This window comes from Haemorhous mexicanus, chromosome 7, assembly GCF_027477595.1.
Source record: "Haemorhous mexicanus isolate bHaeMex1 chromosome 7, bHaeMex1.pri, whole genome shotgun sequence".
Classification (NCBI taxonomy): Eukaryota; Metazoa; Chordata; class Aves; order Passeriformes; family Fringillidae; genus Haemorhous; species Haemorhous mexicanus.
Genome location: NC_082347.1, coordinates 12,173,034 through 12,190,583, shown reverse-complemented (window position 1 = coordinate 12,190,583; position 17,550 = coordinate 12,173,034). Strand labels below are relative to the sequence as shown.

At 43.2% G+C, this 17,550-nt stretch overlaps 1 protein-coding gene across 3 annotated transcripts in view; it reads right to left on the bottom strand.

Moving 5' to 3' along the window:
- Positions 1-17,550, bottom strand: part of PCDH15 (protocadherin related 15) — a 637,262-nt gene that overhangs the window by 175,292 nt on the left and 444,420 nt on the right. For all 3 annotated transcript variants that reach the window (XM_059851092.1, XM_059851093.1, XM_059851091.1), the window contains 3 exons: positions 12,229-12,348; positions 10,764-10,874; positions 7,970-8,140 (listed from right to left, as the gene is read on the bottom strand). In XM_059851092.1, the coding sequence (XP_059707075.1) occupies positions 7,970-8,140; positions 10,764-10,874; positions 12,229-12,348 (402 nt within the window). The remainder of the gene's footprint in view (positions 1-7,969; positions 8,141-10,763; positions 10,875-12,228; positions 12,349-17,550) is intronic.

Sequence of the window (17,550 nt, the reverse complement as noted above, 5' to 3'; positions counted from 1 at the left end):
CCACTGTTACTCCTTCCAAGCAAACTCAGGACCCTTTTCCTTCTCAGCTCCTGACAAAGCCAGAAGAACTGAACATTTTCTCACCTCTAAGTTCCAAACCATGAGAGAAATAACAGGCAATTGATGAAACATTCCCAGATTTTTTTGAAAACAAAACAATAAATTATAAAATCAGTCATTTTTACCAGTTTATTCCTGGCTTGATAACAAATCACATTTGAGATTTAACATTACAGCTTGATAAATAGCTAGAAAATGCCCCTGTTTTCAGCAGCAGCCAAATTTCCAGCCCAACCTGAGCCTCTGCAGAGCTCCCAGAGCTGCTCCTGTGCCACCCAGGGAGCCCCAGGGCCTCTGTGTCTCACAACCCAGCCCCAGCAATACCCAAAATATGCTTCTCTCAACCCAAAACCAGCTTCCAAAATGATCTGCAGGGACATTTTTCTTTCCCTGTTTCATTTTTTTTGACCAAAATCTTCTCACTTTCTAGGCAAGCTTGATCCTTTTCCCCTTAAAACCTCCACTTTTAAGGATTAGAACTACTATATATAAATATATATATATATTTTTTTTTTTTTTTTTACCCACAGACAGCAACTAAACTTCTGAAGCACAACTGTGTTAAAATCCCCTGAAGTAAAGCACCTTTCAAACTTTATTCCTTTATTCTGCAGCCGTGCTATAATTTTCTCAACCACAGTGTTGTCTGAAACACCTGGTTCTTTAGACAAGTTTTGCATTTTGGAAGTTAGAATCATGGTTTTGTTTGATTTTGAAGGACAAACCAGGCAAATGAACCTCTCCTCTATCTGAAAAACATCTATATTTAAAGATATAGGTTAATCACAGATTAACAGGGACTGTCCTGCCTGATCAATACATCAGCCAAGGGAAGAGCTGCTAAGGGAGATTATTCTCAGGTTTATACATTCACATATTAAAGTTCCTGACAATTTTACTGACAATTCTTTTTAATTAGCCATCCCTGTATCCTCCCAAATACATAAAATTTAATTATCTGTAACATCATATCTTTGTGATTTTAACCTTTTCATGCTTCACTACTTTTCAGTGACATTTTCCTTAAAAAAAAGACCCTACCTCTCAAGGGATGGCATGTGTGAGACAGACCAGCAATCCCAAAAAGGGGAAGGATAGGGAAAATCACATCAGCAGACTCCAAACACCTTTTATAGCTCCCTATCAGGTACTAGCAGACAATCAATAGCTTATCAAAGCTGTCCATTTTGACTTTGCTGAGTGATTCATTCAAAATCACCAAACCAGGTTAAAAACCAGCCCAATATTGTGAACTTGATGCATTACCCTGAAGTTCACATCAACCTGGTGATCTCTGTAGGGCTGCAATTAGAGTGAAAGAGGGGGGAAATGCAAAGTGTCAGAACCCAAGACATTGCTCTAGCTACCCTAGAAGACTCAGGACCCTAGCAAAAACTCAAAGACCTTAACACAAAGTCAGAAACACCTGTGCCTTCCATCTTAACCCATAAAAAAAGTTACCAACTTTGTGTAAAGATTTACAAGCCACAAAAGTTTAAGTAGAATGTCAGTGAATTTATCACAAAGTGAAAAAGTAAAATTTTAAAGATTTAAAATAGAAGTTCAAGAAGAAAGATGAAAGAATCTAAGTGTGTCCTGTCTTTCTTCTTGTCCTCCATCTTCTGCTATAATAGTAACACTTCTAAATTAGTTTAAAGTAGAGACAGACTGTGTAACATAAGTGATAAGTATTAAAAATTATTGGAAATAAAGTACACATAGTTTTTAGTATAAAAAATAACACTGCCCTGAGGGCGAGCAGTGTGCCTCAACCCAACCTGCTAAACAAAAACCTCAGCGAGTCAAAAAAACCAAATGTATTAAATAAAAAAAAAATAAACAACCTTTAAAGCCAAAACATCCCAACTTCCTCTTCAGTCACAAAGCTAAGAAAAAAGACTTTTTAATACCTCAAAAATCATTTCAGCAACATAAATGAAGATTTGTCTGGAATAAACAGGGTGGCTGCAGCCACCAGAGGATGTTATAATTTTTTTTTGCCTTGCTTTCCCCCTTCCAAAGCACTTCATGATCACCTATCTGTTCATCTTGCATCTCTGCTGAAATTTAATTAGAAAAACTGCTATCTGCCTCCAATGGCAAGCAGCTTGGCCACAACTTTGCCTTCTTCCACAAAAAGCACCCTGACAGCTGCAGAGGGGTCAGGGAAGTCAATCTGCATTTCCCCTCCACTCGTCTGAGTCACAGCATTTACCTAAATTGCTACTCAAAAATTAATCCCTGCAAAAAATGGGACAATTTGCTCATCTTTCAGTGACAGAGGGACTGTTCAGAGCCCCAGTCATGAAGTTTTCATCCAATTCACTTAAGAACAAGAATGTAGAGATACGGCCATTTTTTTAAATATAGCCATTTTTTAAAATATTTCTCTGGTTATTTCCTGAAGTGACACCAATGCCCTGTCCACCAAATAGTTTTTGATTTTAAGTACCCAGGAACTCCCATTCACCTCAGCCCAGCACTAATTATCTTGCACCAAAGATTTTAGTCTAATTAAGAGCAGGGCTGGATGCTGCCTTTTCAAAACATAAAATCACTTTTTTCTTGCCCAAAATGATTTGTGTGAAGAGAAACAATTCTCCTAATGATGAAAACTCTGTTTTCTCTGGAAGGCAGACTTTGAACATTTCGTTTTGCCAGCAGACACAACTGCAGTCAATCATGGGCTAATTCCAGCAGGAAGTGTAAATTCCACCCCCTACAAAGCATTTAGCAGCACTCCCAAAAACTGGACAGAGCCTGTTCAGCTGGGAAAGGAATAATTAGAAACAAATCAAATCCCAGATAATTTCCTGAGGCTTGATGCCACTGAATCACAAATGCAGCATGCAAGTCTCCACAGGCCAAAGCCTGGCAAAGCTCTTTTATCATGTTTGAATTCAAAAAGCCAAATCTTGGTACAAATAAGGCAAAGAAAATAAAGGCAGAGATTGAATTGCTCCAGAGACCAACAACTCCCTAAATTAACGGTGAACATTTGCAGTTTAAAATGTCCCATAACTGACAAACAAACACAAAAAAATACAAAAATAAAAAAAAAAAAAACAAGACAAAGTGGCCACTGAAAATGATTTTTTAGTTTTAGGCAGTTTGATTGTTATTAGGAGTGATTCCCTCCCTGTACATTCTCTTTAAGCAATCAGGTTTAGAAGTCATCAAGGAAAAACCCCAAAAATTCTGTGGGATTTTACCACTCACACAGGTAAGAGAGGCACTCCTCATCTGCTGAAAGCTTCTAAGAAAGCGGATTTAGCCACACACAGCCACTTCAACTCAGCCTAACAGGCCAAAATCTGAGGGCTGTGTCTTTCAGTGCCCCAAAAATCTTCCTTGGCAGCTGCATGGGAGTTCCAGGTGAACCAGCAAATCTCTCCCACTTCAGGGGTGGTTACTTGGTGTTCATTCCATGGCAGATCCCTGGATCAAACGTCTTTTGTACCAGTACTTCCCACAGCAAAGTAAGGTAATAATTAATTAATTAATTTAATGACCACTGGAGGAAATCCAGAACATTCTGATAAACTTTTCTCTTTGATTAGTATAACCAAGATGGGGAGATGATCTTTCCAGATTTTTCACTTGTGATGCTGCTGCTGTAAGTTTTTTAGGAATGTGTCTCTGGGAGAGAATTCCAGGAAGTTTTGTGTTTGGGAGGAATTGGGATTTGCAGGGCCAAAGGAAGGAACTGCAAGGGAATTCAGTTGGAAGGAATTGTCAGGTGTTTGTCATCCTCAAGCCCAGAGGTACCCAAACCCAGAATTAATCAGGCTGGAGAAGACCTTTGAGGTCATTAAGTCTAAAACCAATTCAAGTCCAATTTTATGCTGATTACTGGTAATTAATTAGCACATCCTGTACAGTGCTAATTAATTACCAATAATCAGCATAAAATTGATTTGTCCAGAGGTGACTAACACCCTCTGGAAGTGTCCTGTGCTCCCAACCCCAGCTCACTCAGTGGGATTACACACCTCCTCAGAAAAATGCAGATTTCTCCCCTGAATCCAAACTGATGGAACTGAAGAGGTCCTTCTCACTAATAAAGAGTTCCAGGGGCACCTCCTGCTCTCCAGTGTATTTTTTCACCCCTCTCAACTTCACTGCTGTTTGACAAGGTTTTATTTATTATTTTTTAGCCTTTCATCTCTCCATGCTCTGCTCAAGCCCAGCTCCATGAGGGCACCTGAGCCCCACAAACACTGTGAAGTCCCTGCTGACACAATTCCTGAGGATTCTGAGCATAATCAGTAAAACCTAAACTCTTTCCATGCAGAAGGATCCATCAGAGGTGCAAGAACAAGGAACTTGTAGAAGAGTGAGTACTGGATTGAGTACAAAATCCTTGGTGCCATGGAGTGTCGTAGTGCCCATGGGGGCTCATAATGACCCCATGGAACCCCATAATGACCCCATGGAACCCCATTTTAGCCCCATGGAACCCCAAAATAAACCCCATGGTTGCAAATCTAGCCCAGCAATTAATTAAACAAATCTAATCTATATTTTGCTGCCTAACAGGCTTTTCCTCTTTGAATGATGATGGAAAATACCGAGTATAGAAGTGGAGGAAACCTTCACATTGTGAGTGTGATAGGAATGGACTGAAGGGGGGAAAAAAGGAGGAGAAATTATCTTGCCCATGTTATGAGATATTCATGAGGTTGTACTTTTTAACTCTGCATGATGACTCACACATCCTGATAATAAATGCTAACTTATTCAAGTCTTCCTCATACAAGAGGGGGAAAAAATTAATTACCAGAGCTGATCAGACACAGAAACCCTAAAATATAATATAAATATAAAGCAATGTAACAACAACAAAAAATCTTTTTGTTGGGAATTTTTTTGGGGGGAAAAACCTGATCAACAACCAACGCAGGTTTTCTTGGAAATTGAAATTCAGCTAACAACAAGTAATTAATTCCCAACTTTTTACCTCAGTAAATTCATAGGTAGATTCCAACTATACTGGACAAAAATATTACTCTTAGCAGTGACATTAAATGCTTTATTTCAGGGGTCAGCTGAGTGGACAACTTGCCCAGCAAAGCAGGACTTCTCTTTCCAGCTACTGCCTCTGAATAATTCATACTTCAACTTTGTTCCTCATTCATTAATATTCCTTCTCATCTTCATTGAAAAATTAAAAAGCAAATTAAAAATAATTTTTAAAAAGGTGGTGTTAAACTAAAAATAGTCCTTTAGCCTGGGGAGTAGGGTGATGGTAGCTATGGAATAGATTAGTAAAGAATAAATATAATACATAAAAATTTAAAGGATAAATGCAATATAAATATTTCCTAGCTGAATCCAGGTATCATCCATATCTTCCAAAGGAATTATCTCTTAAAAGCCAAGTAAATATTTGAGGATCAAGGTAAAACTTCTTCCACTCAGGTTTATCAAAAGTGCTGCAAGGAGATAAACAGCAAAGAGTTCGTGGTTCATCAACAGAACCCGGGGCTCATTTCATAGATCAGGGGCAGTTTGACACAAGAAAAGCTAAAAAACAAACAAGAAAAGCTAAAAAACAAACAAAAGCAGCTGCCCCTGAGCATGCTGCAGCTCAGGAAGTTTAAATAAATGAGTTTTCAGCTCAGTACCTCAATCCCAGGTCAGATTTTTCCTGGCCCAGCCTCTCTCTCTGGCAGACACTGCTTTGTCTTACAGTGGGGAACGTGCCTGGCCAAGGGCAGGAGCAGAGCTGGAATCCTTTGACTGAGAGGCAACACCACAAAAACTGTCTGGTGTGTGTTACACCTTCAGATGAGCAGATAAAAACCCATAAAAACACCAGTTACTTGTAATTCCTGCCTCATCTGCTCCCACGCTGGCGATTATAACAGATCTGTGCAGGTGAAATGGGGTCACAGCTCCTCATCCTGCATAGTCTGGGTGCCCACCCTGAGGAAGTCCCACACTCAGCTGGACAGGGAGCTGCCCCCTTCCTCAAAATGCCACCAAGCCCAAAGCAGATTAAAACAGAATTTAAAGTCAAGGCAGTTCTTCTCCAGCTTCCAAGCACAACACAGCTACAAAGGGTCTTTAAGTACACCAAGGTGGAGAAGTGTGTGTAGGGAAGATGTGGAAATCAATACTCCAAGGTTAAATAGGGATCATCTCTCCCTTCTCTTGACCCATCCCAAGGATAACTGCAGCAGGAGTCCCAAGGCCACTCCAAGCAAGGCACCAAAATGTGTGGGATGAGAAAAGAGTGTGAGGCACAGGACAGGAAGGGAGGTAAGGCGGCGAAGAGCAGGAATCTCCACACTTCTCTCTTAGGTTGGGAATGGGGCTGTGTATTCCATTCCTATCTGTTAGAGGTGGAGCAGTTCTCTTCTGTTCATTGGGCAGTTTTCTTTATCTCTTCCACAACCAACCCTCCCTCCAGGAGATATTTTCTGTTCATGGGCCATTAATTATCTTCTGTTCATGGCCAGTGAGTGTCCCTGCATGGCTGATAAAATTCCATCATCTCATCGGGAGATGCTCCGCCCAGGGGAGGAGCCAAGCATTCCTACCTGGATACAATCTGAGGTTTGGAACAGCACAGCAGCCTTTGCCCACTGCATTCCCAGAGGAGCAGCTTTCTCCTGCCCTGCATTCCCAGAGGGAGAGCAGGCCCATCTCCAGCAGCCCTGGAGCTCCAGAGGAAAACTCCCCCCTTGTGCAGGATCCCTGCTCCAGCAGAACCACAGCTGGCACTGCAGGAGGGCTGAGCCCCCCAGGGATGGGACTGTGCCACCACCCTGAGCCCCCTGGGATGGGACTGTGCCACCACCCTGACACACAGGGGGCCAGGGCCTGCTCTGACTCAGTGTTGTTTTGTACTACTGCATTGGTTTTTTTGGGTTTTTTTTTGGTTTTTTTCTTCCCCAATAAAGAACTGTTATTCCTGTTCCCGTACCTTTGCCTGAGAGCCCCTTAATTTCAAAATTACAACAATTCAGAGGGAGGGGGTTTGCATTCTCCATTTCCATTCCTCAGCAGACACCTGTCTTTCCAGACCAAGACAACTTCCAACCTCAACCTGCCCTTGGCTGGAGGCAGCAGGACACAGAGTGTGTGCTGTGACAACAAACCGAAATTACAAACCTTAATGCCAAAGCTTAACAATATTTTAACGGCATCTTAATCACAGAATTAATCAGGTGGGGCAATTCCTGGTGATTCTGCCTTTTTTTATTCTGAATTATATGAGTCAAAGGTCGCATATCAGTATTAATTCAGCAATCCCTGTTTCTGTTCCTCCCACCAGAGGTGCAGATCTCCAAGCAGCAGCTCTGCTGTAAGGAATGGCAGTTGGCAATGAGTAGCAAGAAGAAATGAAAAAGTTATCACCTCAATTTGGGATTCATGTGTGCATGGAGTGTGAAATGAGCCTTACACTCACCTTTACCTGACCCCATGGATGGATTAACTGAGAGACTTAGCACAAAGACCTACATGGGATAAACCCCCATTGCTCATCACTGTCTCTTGATCAGAACCTGATAACTGCAACAAAAATCCTTTCAGGGGTCAGTGACTAATGCTTTCTCTTCCCAAAAATCTTTCTCCTATGGTTTATAACAACCCTCAATGGTGTAACATCAAGTCCCCTCCCAAAAGTGCTTCTTGGGGCTATTTTGAGAGCGAAACACGGACAGATCAGGAAAAGCAATTCCAAAATGTACCAAATTTCTGCAAGACTCAGCCTTGCAGCCAACAGGCAGTTTGGCACTGGATCCAAACTGGAATTTCACCGTCATCCCCACACGCATCTCACCTTGGCTTCCTCTTGCTTGGCACACAAAACACGGCATCAAGCACAGGTGACCTTCTAGCTCACAGGAGAAGATGACAGGCAAACAGATAAAACCTGGAAAGATCCCAGAGGACTTACAGGGTCTGTCAGCTCTGGCAGGCTGGCTTGGTAGGTGAGGGGTCTGCAGTCCCGGGTGTTGTTCACCAGCACACAGGGAAGGAACATTGGTCCCAAATCATCCCCATCCAGCACATCCACAGTCAGGGTGGTCGTGCTTGTCCTCCGCTCATTCAGGTTTTGGGCTCGGTCCTGTGGAGCAAACCAGGTCCATCTGGTGAGACTTCCTGAAGTTAGAATCTCCGGGAAAAAACCTCCTAAAAAGAACCACCCCAAAAGGTTTTAAGTGAGGCTGAGGATAAAACATATAGGCATTGGAATTATCCATGTTCTAGGAGTAATGACAGGAACTTCAGCCTCAGAGCTGCAGCCTGAAAGGCTCACAAGTAAAATGAGGGGGAAAATTGAAGCAATACTGCAAGACATCTAGAGCTCAGAAATAATACAGCTTGGGAAAACTACAGGATGAAAACTACAATAATGCACCATGTTTGTGGAACATAGAAAGGCCCTGGGCCTTATTTATAATCAGAAATTGTTGTGGTTATACCCAAAGTACACATTAGCAACAGTTCAAGTCTTCTTTCTTCCTTTAGTGAAGAAACATCATGACTAGCTAATATTTTGTTTAAAATACTCAAAAATACTCCCATTTCCACAGAGGAACTGCTGCCTGAGCTTTCCTTTGCAGAGTTAAAATCTTGGGGGGGAATATGTGCCATGAATTACATCTTGACCTCCTATCCTAATGTAACTGAAAGAAAAAAAGCAATTTTAAAATTTATTTTTAATTTATGCTGTTGAATAACATCATCTATGTAAGATGAAGAGGCCATTGCTCTAAATTGGATTGAATATGGAAATACATTTTTTTTTTCCTATTTTGCAGTCCACTCAGTTCTTGCACCAGCTTCACATTTAGAGTAAATATGAGAATTTCTGCATTCAGCTTTCTTCACGGTCAGGGATGAAAAACAATCCCAGCTACAAGGAGCAGCTTTCATCATCAACTAAACCATTTCTCCATTCCTCCAGTAAGTGCCTCTGAGTAATTCTGGATCAAAGCAGATAGAGAGTAATTAATTTCCAGCAGTATCTTCAGGATGCAAGGACAACAAAGCACTGCCAGTGTAATCAGAGGAATGTGATTGCACAGCACACATCAGAGACAATTCACTGCAGCCTGTGGGGCTACAAAATCCCAGGATGATTTGGGCTGGGAGAGACCTCAAAGCCCATCCAGTGGCACCCCTGCCATGGGCAGGGACACCTTCCACTGCCCCAGGCTGCATCAAGCCCTGTCCAGCCTGGCCTTGGGCACTGCCAGGGATGTGCTGTGCTTTGGGGCTTTTCCCAGCACGAGGAGCTGAATGGGCAGCAGCAGAGCATTGGCAGCTGGGCAGGGAGGGATCCCGGCCCTGGGCAGCCCTGGAGGCTCCTCTGGAGTGCTGTGTCCAGCTCTGGGTGCTGAGCACAGCAGGGCCAGGAGCTGCTGGAGCTGGGAAGGGCCTGGAGCATCTGGGTGCCCAGGGCAGGCTGAGGGAGCTGGGGCTGCTCAGCCTGGAGAGGAGCCCCAGCTGAGAGGGGCCCTCAGCCCTATTCCTTTGACACTGCCAGGGATCCAGGCACAGCCACAGCTGCTCTGGGCACCCTGTGCCAGGGCCTGCCCACCCTGCCAGGGAACAATTCCTTCCCAATATCCCATCTGACTCTGTTTTCTGTCAGTTTGAAGCCATTCCCCCTTGTCCTGGTACTCCATCCCTCGGAAGTCTCTCTCCATCCTTCTTTCCAGCTCCTTCAGGTCCTGGAAGGCTAGAATGAGGTCACCCCAAAGCTGAACAATCCCAGCTCTCCCAGCCTTTCCTCCCAGCAGAGCTGCTCCATCCCTCTGCCCATCCTGGTGCCTCCCCTGGGCTCTCTCCAGCAGCTCCAGGTCCCTCCTGTGCTGGGCCCCAGGGCTGGGGCAGCTCTGCAGGTGGGGTCTCACCTGAGCACAGGGGCGGATGTGCAAGGAGCACTGAGCCACCCTTGGGGCCTGACTTCTGCTGGCAGAATGCTGAACATGCCACAAAATCAGTAAGAAAAGAGATTGCAAAATGTTTCTGCACTCTGTGTTTGAGAGATGACAGGAATGGGGAGGTGTGGATTCAGGATCTCCTGTTGCTTCAGAGCAAATATCATTTCCCACGAACAAAGACATATCACAACAGCCGTGAACAACAGAAGAAAAGTTTTCATTTCAGTTGTTATCAGGACAAAAAGGGGAAAAAACCTTTCACAGCCCTCAAGGGCATCAAAACCCCACTCTGATGACAGATATCTGAGATACGGTTTATACATCACTTTTCTCCTCAGTTATCCACTATCAGCCACTCTGGAAAAACCTCTCCAAACACTTGCAGTATGACTTGAAGGAAAAATCACCTCTTTATAACAAAATGCATTTCCGTCCTGAAGAATACAATGAAATTGTGTCCATTAAACTCATCTGAGTGACAATTAGCCTTGCTAGATTTGTTGGAAAATGGGACATTTAGTGCCATGAGGCTGCACTTCTCTGCATGGGCTGCACTGCACATTTGCAAGTTGCTCCTTGTGCCAAAGAGGTTGGCTTGTCACACACTGAGCAAGCTTTTTTAAGCAGTAATAATATGCCTGAGCTTTCAACAGCCTGGATAAATCTTAAATTAGATCTTCAGCAGAAGAGGATTTATCAGAGCTGGTATTTCAGCAAGGCTCTGCCTTTCCTTGGGAAGGAAACGAAACCCACACCTAAATCAGGGGCACAAATGGCCTTCCAGAGATTTATACTCACATTTGCTTGAACAATGACAAAATAACGAGTCTTTTCTTCATAATTTAGTCTTTCCCTCAGAACTACTGCTCCAGACAAAGTGAGAGGAATATCAAAGGTCCTGTTGGAAGTCTGCAAACGAGAAAACAACACAATAACATTGAACATGCCTCAAAGTTCAGATGGGTTGGAGCTGGGCCACAACGAGATGATCCTTTGGTTGGCATTCCAAGGCTGCATCTGCTCTTCAGATCAGAGATTATAAAGCTTTTTATGTTTTCTCTCCACCCAGCTCCCTCCTGAAGGACCCCCCAATAATGAATCTGTACAGAACAGAATTCTCCTGGATTCTTTACCTATCTGTTACTACTTCCAACCACAAAAGTCTGACTGGTCTGCTTCTTTCCCCTTTGCCATCCTGAATTTGCAGTGGTGCATTCAAATCAAGTGCTCAAGCAGCAGAGATAAGAAATCCACATCATTGTACTTATCTGCTCTTTATTCTGCCTTTCATGAGGGCAATGAAGTGCTAAACAAGCAGAGAACATCAACATTTGGGTGCCAGTTCATGCATATGTTCCTATCCAAGGAAATTCACATTTCAGGGTAAATGCAGATGTTAAATGGGGTGAAATACAATTTGTTCCATGTATGTGCTTCCACTGACTCAGGTGACAAAGCTGGGGCAACAAATGCAGGAGGGCACACATTTCTCACCTGAGATTCCAATTGCAATTTCATTATCAAATTAATCTAATTAAAAACACCCCCCATCTTTCCACACAGCAGAGGTGCACAGGAATGTTGTTTCTTTACATCACATAGCAAGGCCCTTTTCCTTTAAGAGCCTAAATAACTGCTAAAATTGGAGGGTTTTTTTCAGCAAATAAATGAGAATGAGTGTTACATTCCCCATGCAGCATGGGGAATCCATGGCGGGCAGGAAAACAGGATTGGGAAGTGCATCCCAGACTGATAAATAACTGGAGATAATCTGAGTTTGACACTCATCTGTTGGGATAAAATATTCCTAGTTCCCACCAAGGGGGAAAAAAATCAATGAGGGGATTTATACTGAGGAATCACGGAATCCCAGAATGATTTGGGCTGGAAGAGATCTTAAAGCCCATCCAGTGCCACCCCTGCTATGAGCAGGGACACCTTCCACTATTCCCAGGTTCCTCCAAGCCTCAATGTCCAACCTGGCCTTGGACACTGCCAAGGATGGGATATACACGACTTCTCTGGGCATTATTGAAAGTGAAATGATCCAGCTGCTGACAGAGAGGCAATGAGAGGGGAGGTAAATTCATCTGTGGTTACAGAGCTCATGGGCAGAGAAAATACTTGATATGAAGAAAAACATTTCTTCCATGTCCAACCTTTTGTTCATTTACTAATTCATGTTATAGAAATAATAAATATAAATATAAATAATATTAATAATATAAATATAAATGGAGGGAAAAAGCCTGAATGGCTGTACCTTGTCATTAGGGTTGTACTGGATGACATATTCTATCTGGCCATTGGGACCATCATCAATGTCAATAGCACCATTGTTTCCAGAAAATCCTGTGAAGATGGTTGTTCCAACCGGAGTTAACTGCAAGAACAGTAAGAGATCCCTATTAAAACCTTAAGGTTTTAAAGTTAATTTTAACCTTATTTTCCCCCCAAGCTCTGGTCTATAAAGCATCAAGACAGAACTTCATCTTTTTTCAAAAAAAAAAAAAAAAAGACAAAAATGAGAAAAACACTCTTTAAACCTGAAAGAACCCATGAAATAAATATAGATTAAACCCAATAAAAGTTCCTTTTTCAGACTCAGGAAGGAAAACAAGGACGAGCTGCAAATGTAAACATAGCTTATTTGACAGCATCTTCATAGCAACGTGAACAGAGCCAGATTAATATTGTTACATGCAAACACAAACACCCATAGAGCTCCATGGCTTTGAGCAAACACAGGAGTGATGCTGTTGCTCCAATATTGCGTTGGCAGCAATTGAATACCCATTAAATGATGCTTTGAAAATGAATCAATTTATAATTATCCTTGTGCTGATAAATAGCACGAAATCATGGCCCATTGAGAGCAAAGACAGAAGATTTCTTGGGAGTCATCGTTTCTGAATTTAAATATTCAGGAAACTTTGCAAGTAATCAACCTGAAAGGGAAGAACAAATCAACAAACACTTGTGGATTCAGCACAACCCTTGCTCCCTGGTGCTCTCATTGCCCCCTGATTTGTGGCCCTTCAATTCCCAGAGTCCCACTGGCCCCTCTTCTTTCCTCCAGAACTTGCACAAAGTTGCTGAACATATTTAAACCTAGATGGCCTAAAAAGGTTTGAAATATTGGAAGAAGAGCAGGAGGCAAAGGACGGAGTCATTCCAGCATTTGGTGCAGATGTGGATGTTGTTTCACATTCCTGTTTTGTAGTGCTCACAATAAAGCAAAGACTTAACTCCCCATTTCCTCCTGCACTCATAGTTCCTGTTTTATTTATAAAGCTGCTAATTAAGGGTGTAATGGTTGGCAGAGTTCTCTGGGAAACATTTTCAGGGCTGACAATACTGAATCTTTGAAACAAAACCCACCAATTCAAAGCCTTTTTACGGTAAAACAAGCAGGGCTTAATTTATAATACCACCACTACACACACTTACACCACAACTCTTGATGTTCATGTTTTGCTACTAACTTGGCTTATTTACTCCTGGAACAGGCAGCAGAAGTGTCACACGTGGGTGCAGGAAGTTGACTGTGCCCTAATGGGTTGGGATGTGTGGGGGAGAAGGGGACAGAAGAGCAAAGTAGCCTGAAAACCAGCTGGGAGAAGCTCCAGGATGGTTTGCAGGGGGTTTTCCCACCACTGGGATGGGCTGCTCCTTGACATCCACTCAGGCACCCCCTTGCTGCCTCCTCAACTGCTCAGGAGAGGAAAATCCCATGTTCTTGAGGGAAAAGAGAGGCACCCACTGCTTGGGTGGCCTCTGTCCTGCACTACCAGGCAGGACGGAGGCCGTGGGGAACATTGATTTAACATCTTAAACCCATTTTCCCCTCTCTTAATGCCCTTTTCCCCTCTCTTAACCCAGTTTTCCTGAGGTGCCATGGGGCTGGGATGTGCCCAGTGAAGGAGCCTGAGGATGCCTCAGCCCAGAGCAGCTCCCACCTCTCCTCACCGAGACTCCTCAGGCCCTGCCTGGGCACTGACCCCCTGTAACTCAAAATAGGAGAGTTTAACCAGTTAATCCCTGTTTAAACAATGGTTCCATTAGTGGAAGAGCCAGGCACAGCGCTGGCTGGTCATGGGGTGGCACATGTGATGGAAATCTCCCAGGTTTCTGCTGTCCCAATGGCACAAAGTCCTGGGGCTCCCAGATGGATCTGAGAGGAGCAGCCCTGGAGACCTCAGACATGTAGAATGCCAGACTGGTTTGGGTTGGAAAAGACATTAAAGATCATCTAATCCCAATCCGTTCCATGGGCAGGGACACCTTCCACTGTCCCAGGCTGCTCCAAGTCCCAATGTCCAACCTGGCCTTGGGCACTGCCAGGGATCCAGGGGCAGCCCCAGCTGCTCTGGGCATCCTGTGCCAGGGTCTGCCCACCCTGCCAGGGAACAATTCCTTCCCAATATCCAATCCAGCCCTGCCCTCTGCAGTGGGAAGCCATTCCCTGTGTCCATCCTCTTCTTCCCAGTCCCTCTCCAGCTCTCCTGGAGCCCCTTTAGCCCCTGGCAGGGGCTCTGAGCTCTCCCTGGAGCCTTCTCCTCTCCAGATGAGCACCCCCAGCTCTCCCAGCCTGGCTCCAGAGCAGAGGGGCTCCAGCCCCTCCATGGCCTCCTCTGGACTCATTCCAACAGACCCACATCCTTCTTGTGTTGGGTATCCCAAAGCTGGACACTGTACTGCAGATGGTATCCCATATTAAAAAAATAAAAAAGCCCCAAACCAAAAACCAAACCCATATATTTAACACTATTAAATATTGTAAAAATGCTGTCACATCCAAGCAGCCCGGGCGATGACAGACACCCTGGAGCTGCTGGCACAGCTCCCACCAGCCCTTTCTGACAGCGTGCAGATAAATAGGGGCCAACATAAAAAGGCTCCAGCACTGTAAAGCACATTAATAAGTGATTACAAAGGAGACAGTTGCAAAAATGACACATCAGTAAACACCAGAACTCCAATTCCATGCTCTAACAGTAAAAGTCAAAAGCTAAAGTCTTGCATTTGATATATTACACCCAGAATAACTGACTGCAGATGTGCAGACCTTCAGGACACACACGTTTCCATTTTATCTAAGTTTTCTTTACTGCAACACAAATGGTACTAGAAAAGAACACCAGGAAAAAAACCCCTCTCCACTCCTTCATGACAGAGCTCCAGCAGCATTTGGACAATGTTCTCAGGGATGCACGGGGTGGGATTTTTTGGGGTGTCTGTGCAGGGCCAGGGGCTGGAGTGGATGATCCTGGTGGGTCTCTCCCAGGTCAGGATATTCCATGATTCTGAGATTTCCAGCCTGTTCAAGACCTCACATTAGAGATTCCTGCAGCCTTCAGAAAAATTTAGATGAGCTCTTAACTCAGTGCTTCAAATCCACTTCCAGTCATCTGGGAGAGGCCCTCTGCACTCCAAGCCTCAAAGACTTTCTACACAGAGATATCAGCATTGTGCTGATTTTTACTATGATATTTACCATTAACCAGCCATAATACTTTTTCCCACAATTTGTGAGGGATTTCTGAAAGACTGCTGTCACTTCCTTGTTGGAACAACAAGGAGGAACTCAGTCCCCCTAATAAAATACAGCTTTAGACTGGAGAAAAGGAGGCTCAGGGTGGGTCAGGCTCTGCTGCCAGGGAACAGGGACAGGACAAGGGGAAACTGCCTCAAGCTGGGCCAGGGGAGGCTCAGGTTGGATATTGGGAAAAATTCCTTCACTATAGAGTGGAATTTTGTTTCTCCATAGGAACCTTTGGTACATCCTAGGGAAAGGGCTTGAAGTTGTGCATCAAAGGGTTTAACCATCAAAGTGTTTCACCTTATGAAAATAAAACTTTAGGGATTGCAAAGAAACTATTCCAGGAGTGTCAGTGAAAGCCTGAGGATAATCATCTCCATGGGAACTCAATCCAGTGGAAAAGAATCATGATGACACAAAACAAGGAAGATTCCAAAAAGAAAGCAATTAAACAAACAGAGAGGAGATGCACACAATAAATCTTCCTCTTGCACAGTCTACAGCTGTAGCACTTAAAAACTTCCTTCAGCGTGATTAATGGCTATTAGAAGTCGAGATGCAGACAGAAGCATTCAGCTCTTCCATAAAACATTTGGAAAATGAATTTCCCTATTATTGCCTATTTACAAAGTTAAAAATGAATAATTTTTCAGAGTGGCCCCAAAGAGCAGAGCAAAGCCAGATTTACAGTTAATCATTCTGAGCTAACACTCTTTTGATGATGTCTACCTGCAGAGATTAATTATTTCGATACCACAAGGAAAAAGACAGGAATAATTACACCACCAGAAATGAAAATTCAGCACAAGTTTTAATTCTCAACAGCCCAAACCCAAAGTTTTGAGATGACTGAAGTTCAAGGAAGGTTCTTATTTTGCCAAGTATTCCTATCTCTGCTAAATTAAAGGCAAAAAAAAAAAAGTTCTGAACTAAATAAATGAACCAACCCCTAAATTTTGGGTTACAAGCAGCTCTAAGGTTACATGCATTTAATAAATACTGACTTCAACAGTGTTCCAGGGGCTCCACCTCTACTTCCAAACAGAACCTATCAAATGCTCCTGACTTGCCCTGTAGGACTCAGGAAAGTGAAAAACTAAGAGCAAAGTCAGTTTTGTAGCTGCATTTAGCTCAGATAAAAATGATCAGATAAGTTGTGTTGAACACAAAACACAGAAACCACCACTGGGCCTCAGCAGTACAAGATTTTACTTCCTAATCCCTGTATTAAGCTCCATAAATTTAAACCCCTTGTGGCAAGGCCATATATTTGCCTGTGGAATATTAACTGAGCTGCATAATTCTTCTGAATTTTAACTTAGCTGCAGAAGTTGGGTTTAATATGGTAATAACTCAAATCTTCAAGTCACCAATGCGGTCAAATTTAGCCCCAGGCTAATGTCACTGTCAGGAGTTTTTCCTAACTGAATAACAATGGAATATTTTCATATAAATAAAATTATGTCATGCAAAAAACCAAGGGAATAACTCTGCAGAGGATTTCTCATTATCATAAAAATGGTGACATCAACCTTCACTTGCTTTTACTTCCATGTGGAGATTCCTAATGCTTGGGAGAGCAGTTGGAGTTGGCTGAGATACTTGGACTTGTAAAAGCACCAGGAAGGGAAAATGAAAACTGGCTCCAAAATGGTGGGGAAACAGAAAATCTGTTTTCAACTAAGACTTCAAAGAAATCAGTTTTATTTGTAACTTAATGTGGATCCCAGCACTGCCATTCCCAGCTAAGCCACCTCATCCAACAAACATTCCAGCCTCCATCAACACTGACAAGGACAAGCCCAGCTCCATGTGACAAGCCCATGCTTCTAACAGAAGAATTAAAATCCTGACAAAAAAAGTATTCCTCAATAAACAGGCAATGAAGATTTGGATTCTTAGCTGCAAAAGCCACGTTTTCAAACCACTCAGATGAATTTCTCTGCACATTTTAATTTAGGATCACCTTTACCCATAGGTCTTGTATAGATACAAATGTGGGAATGCTGGAAGGAAACACTTAAATCCCTAAGGATTGTTGGA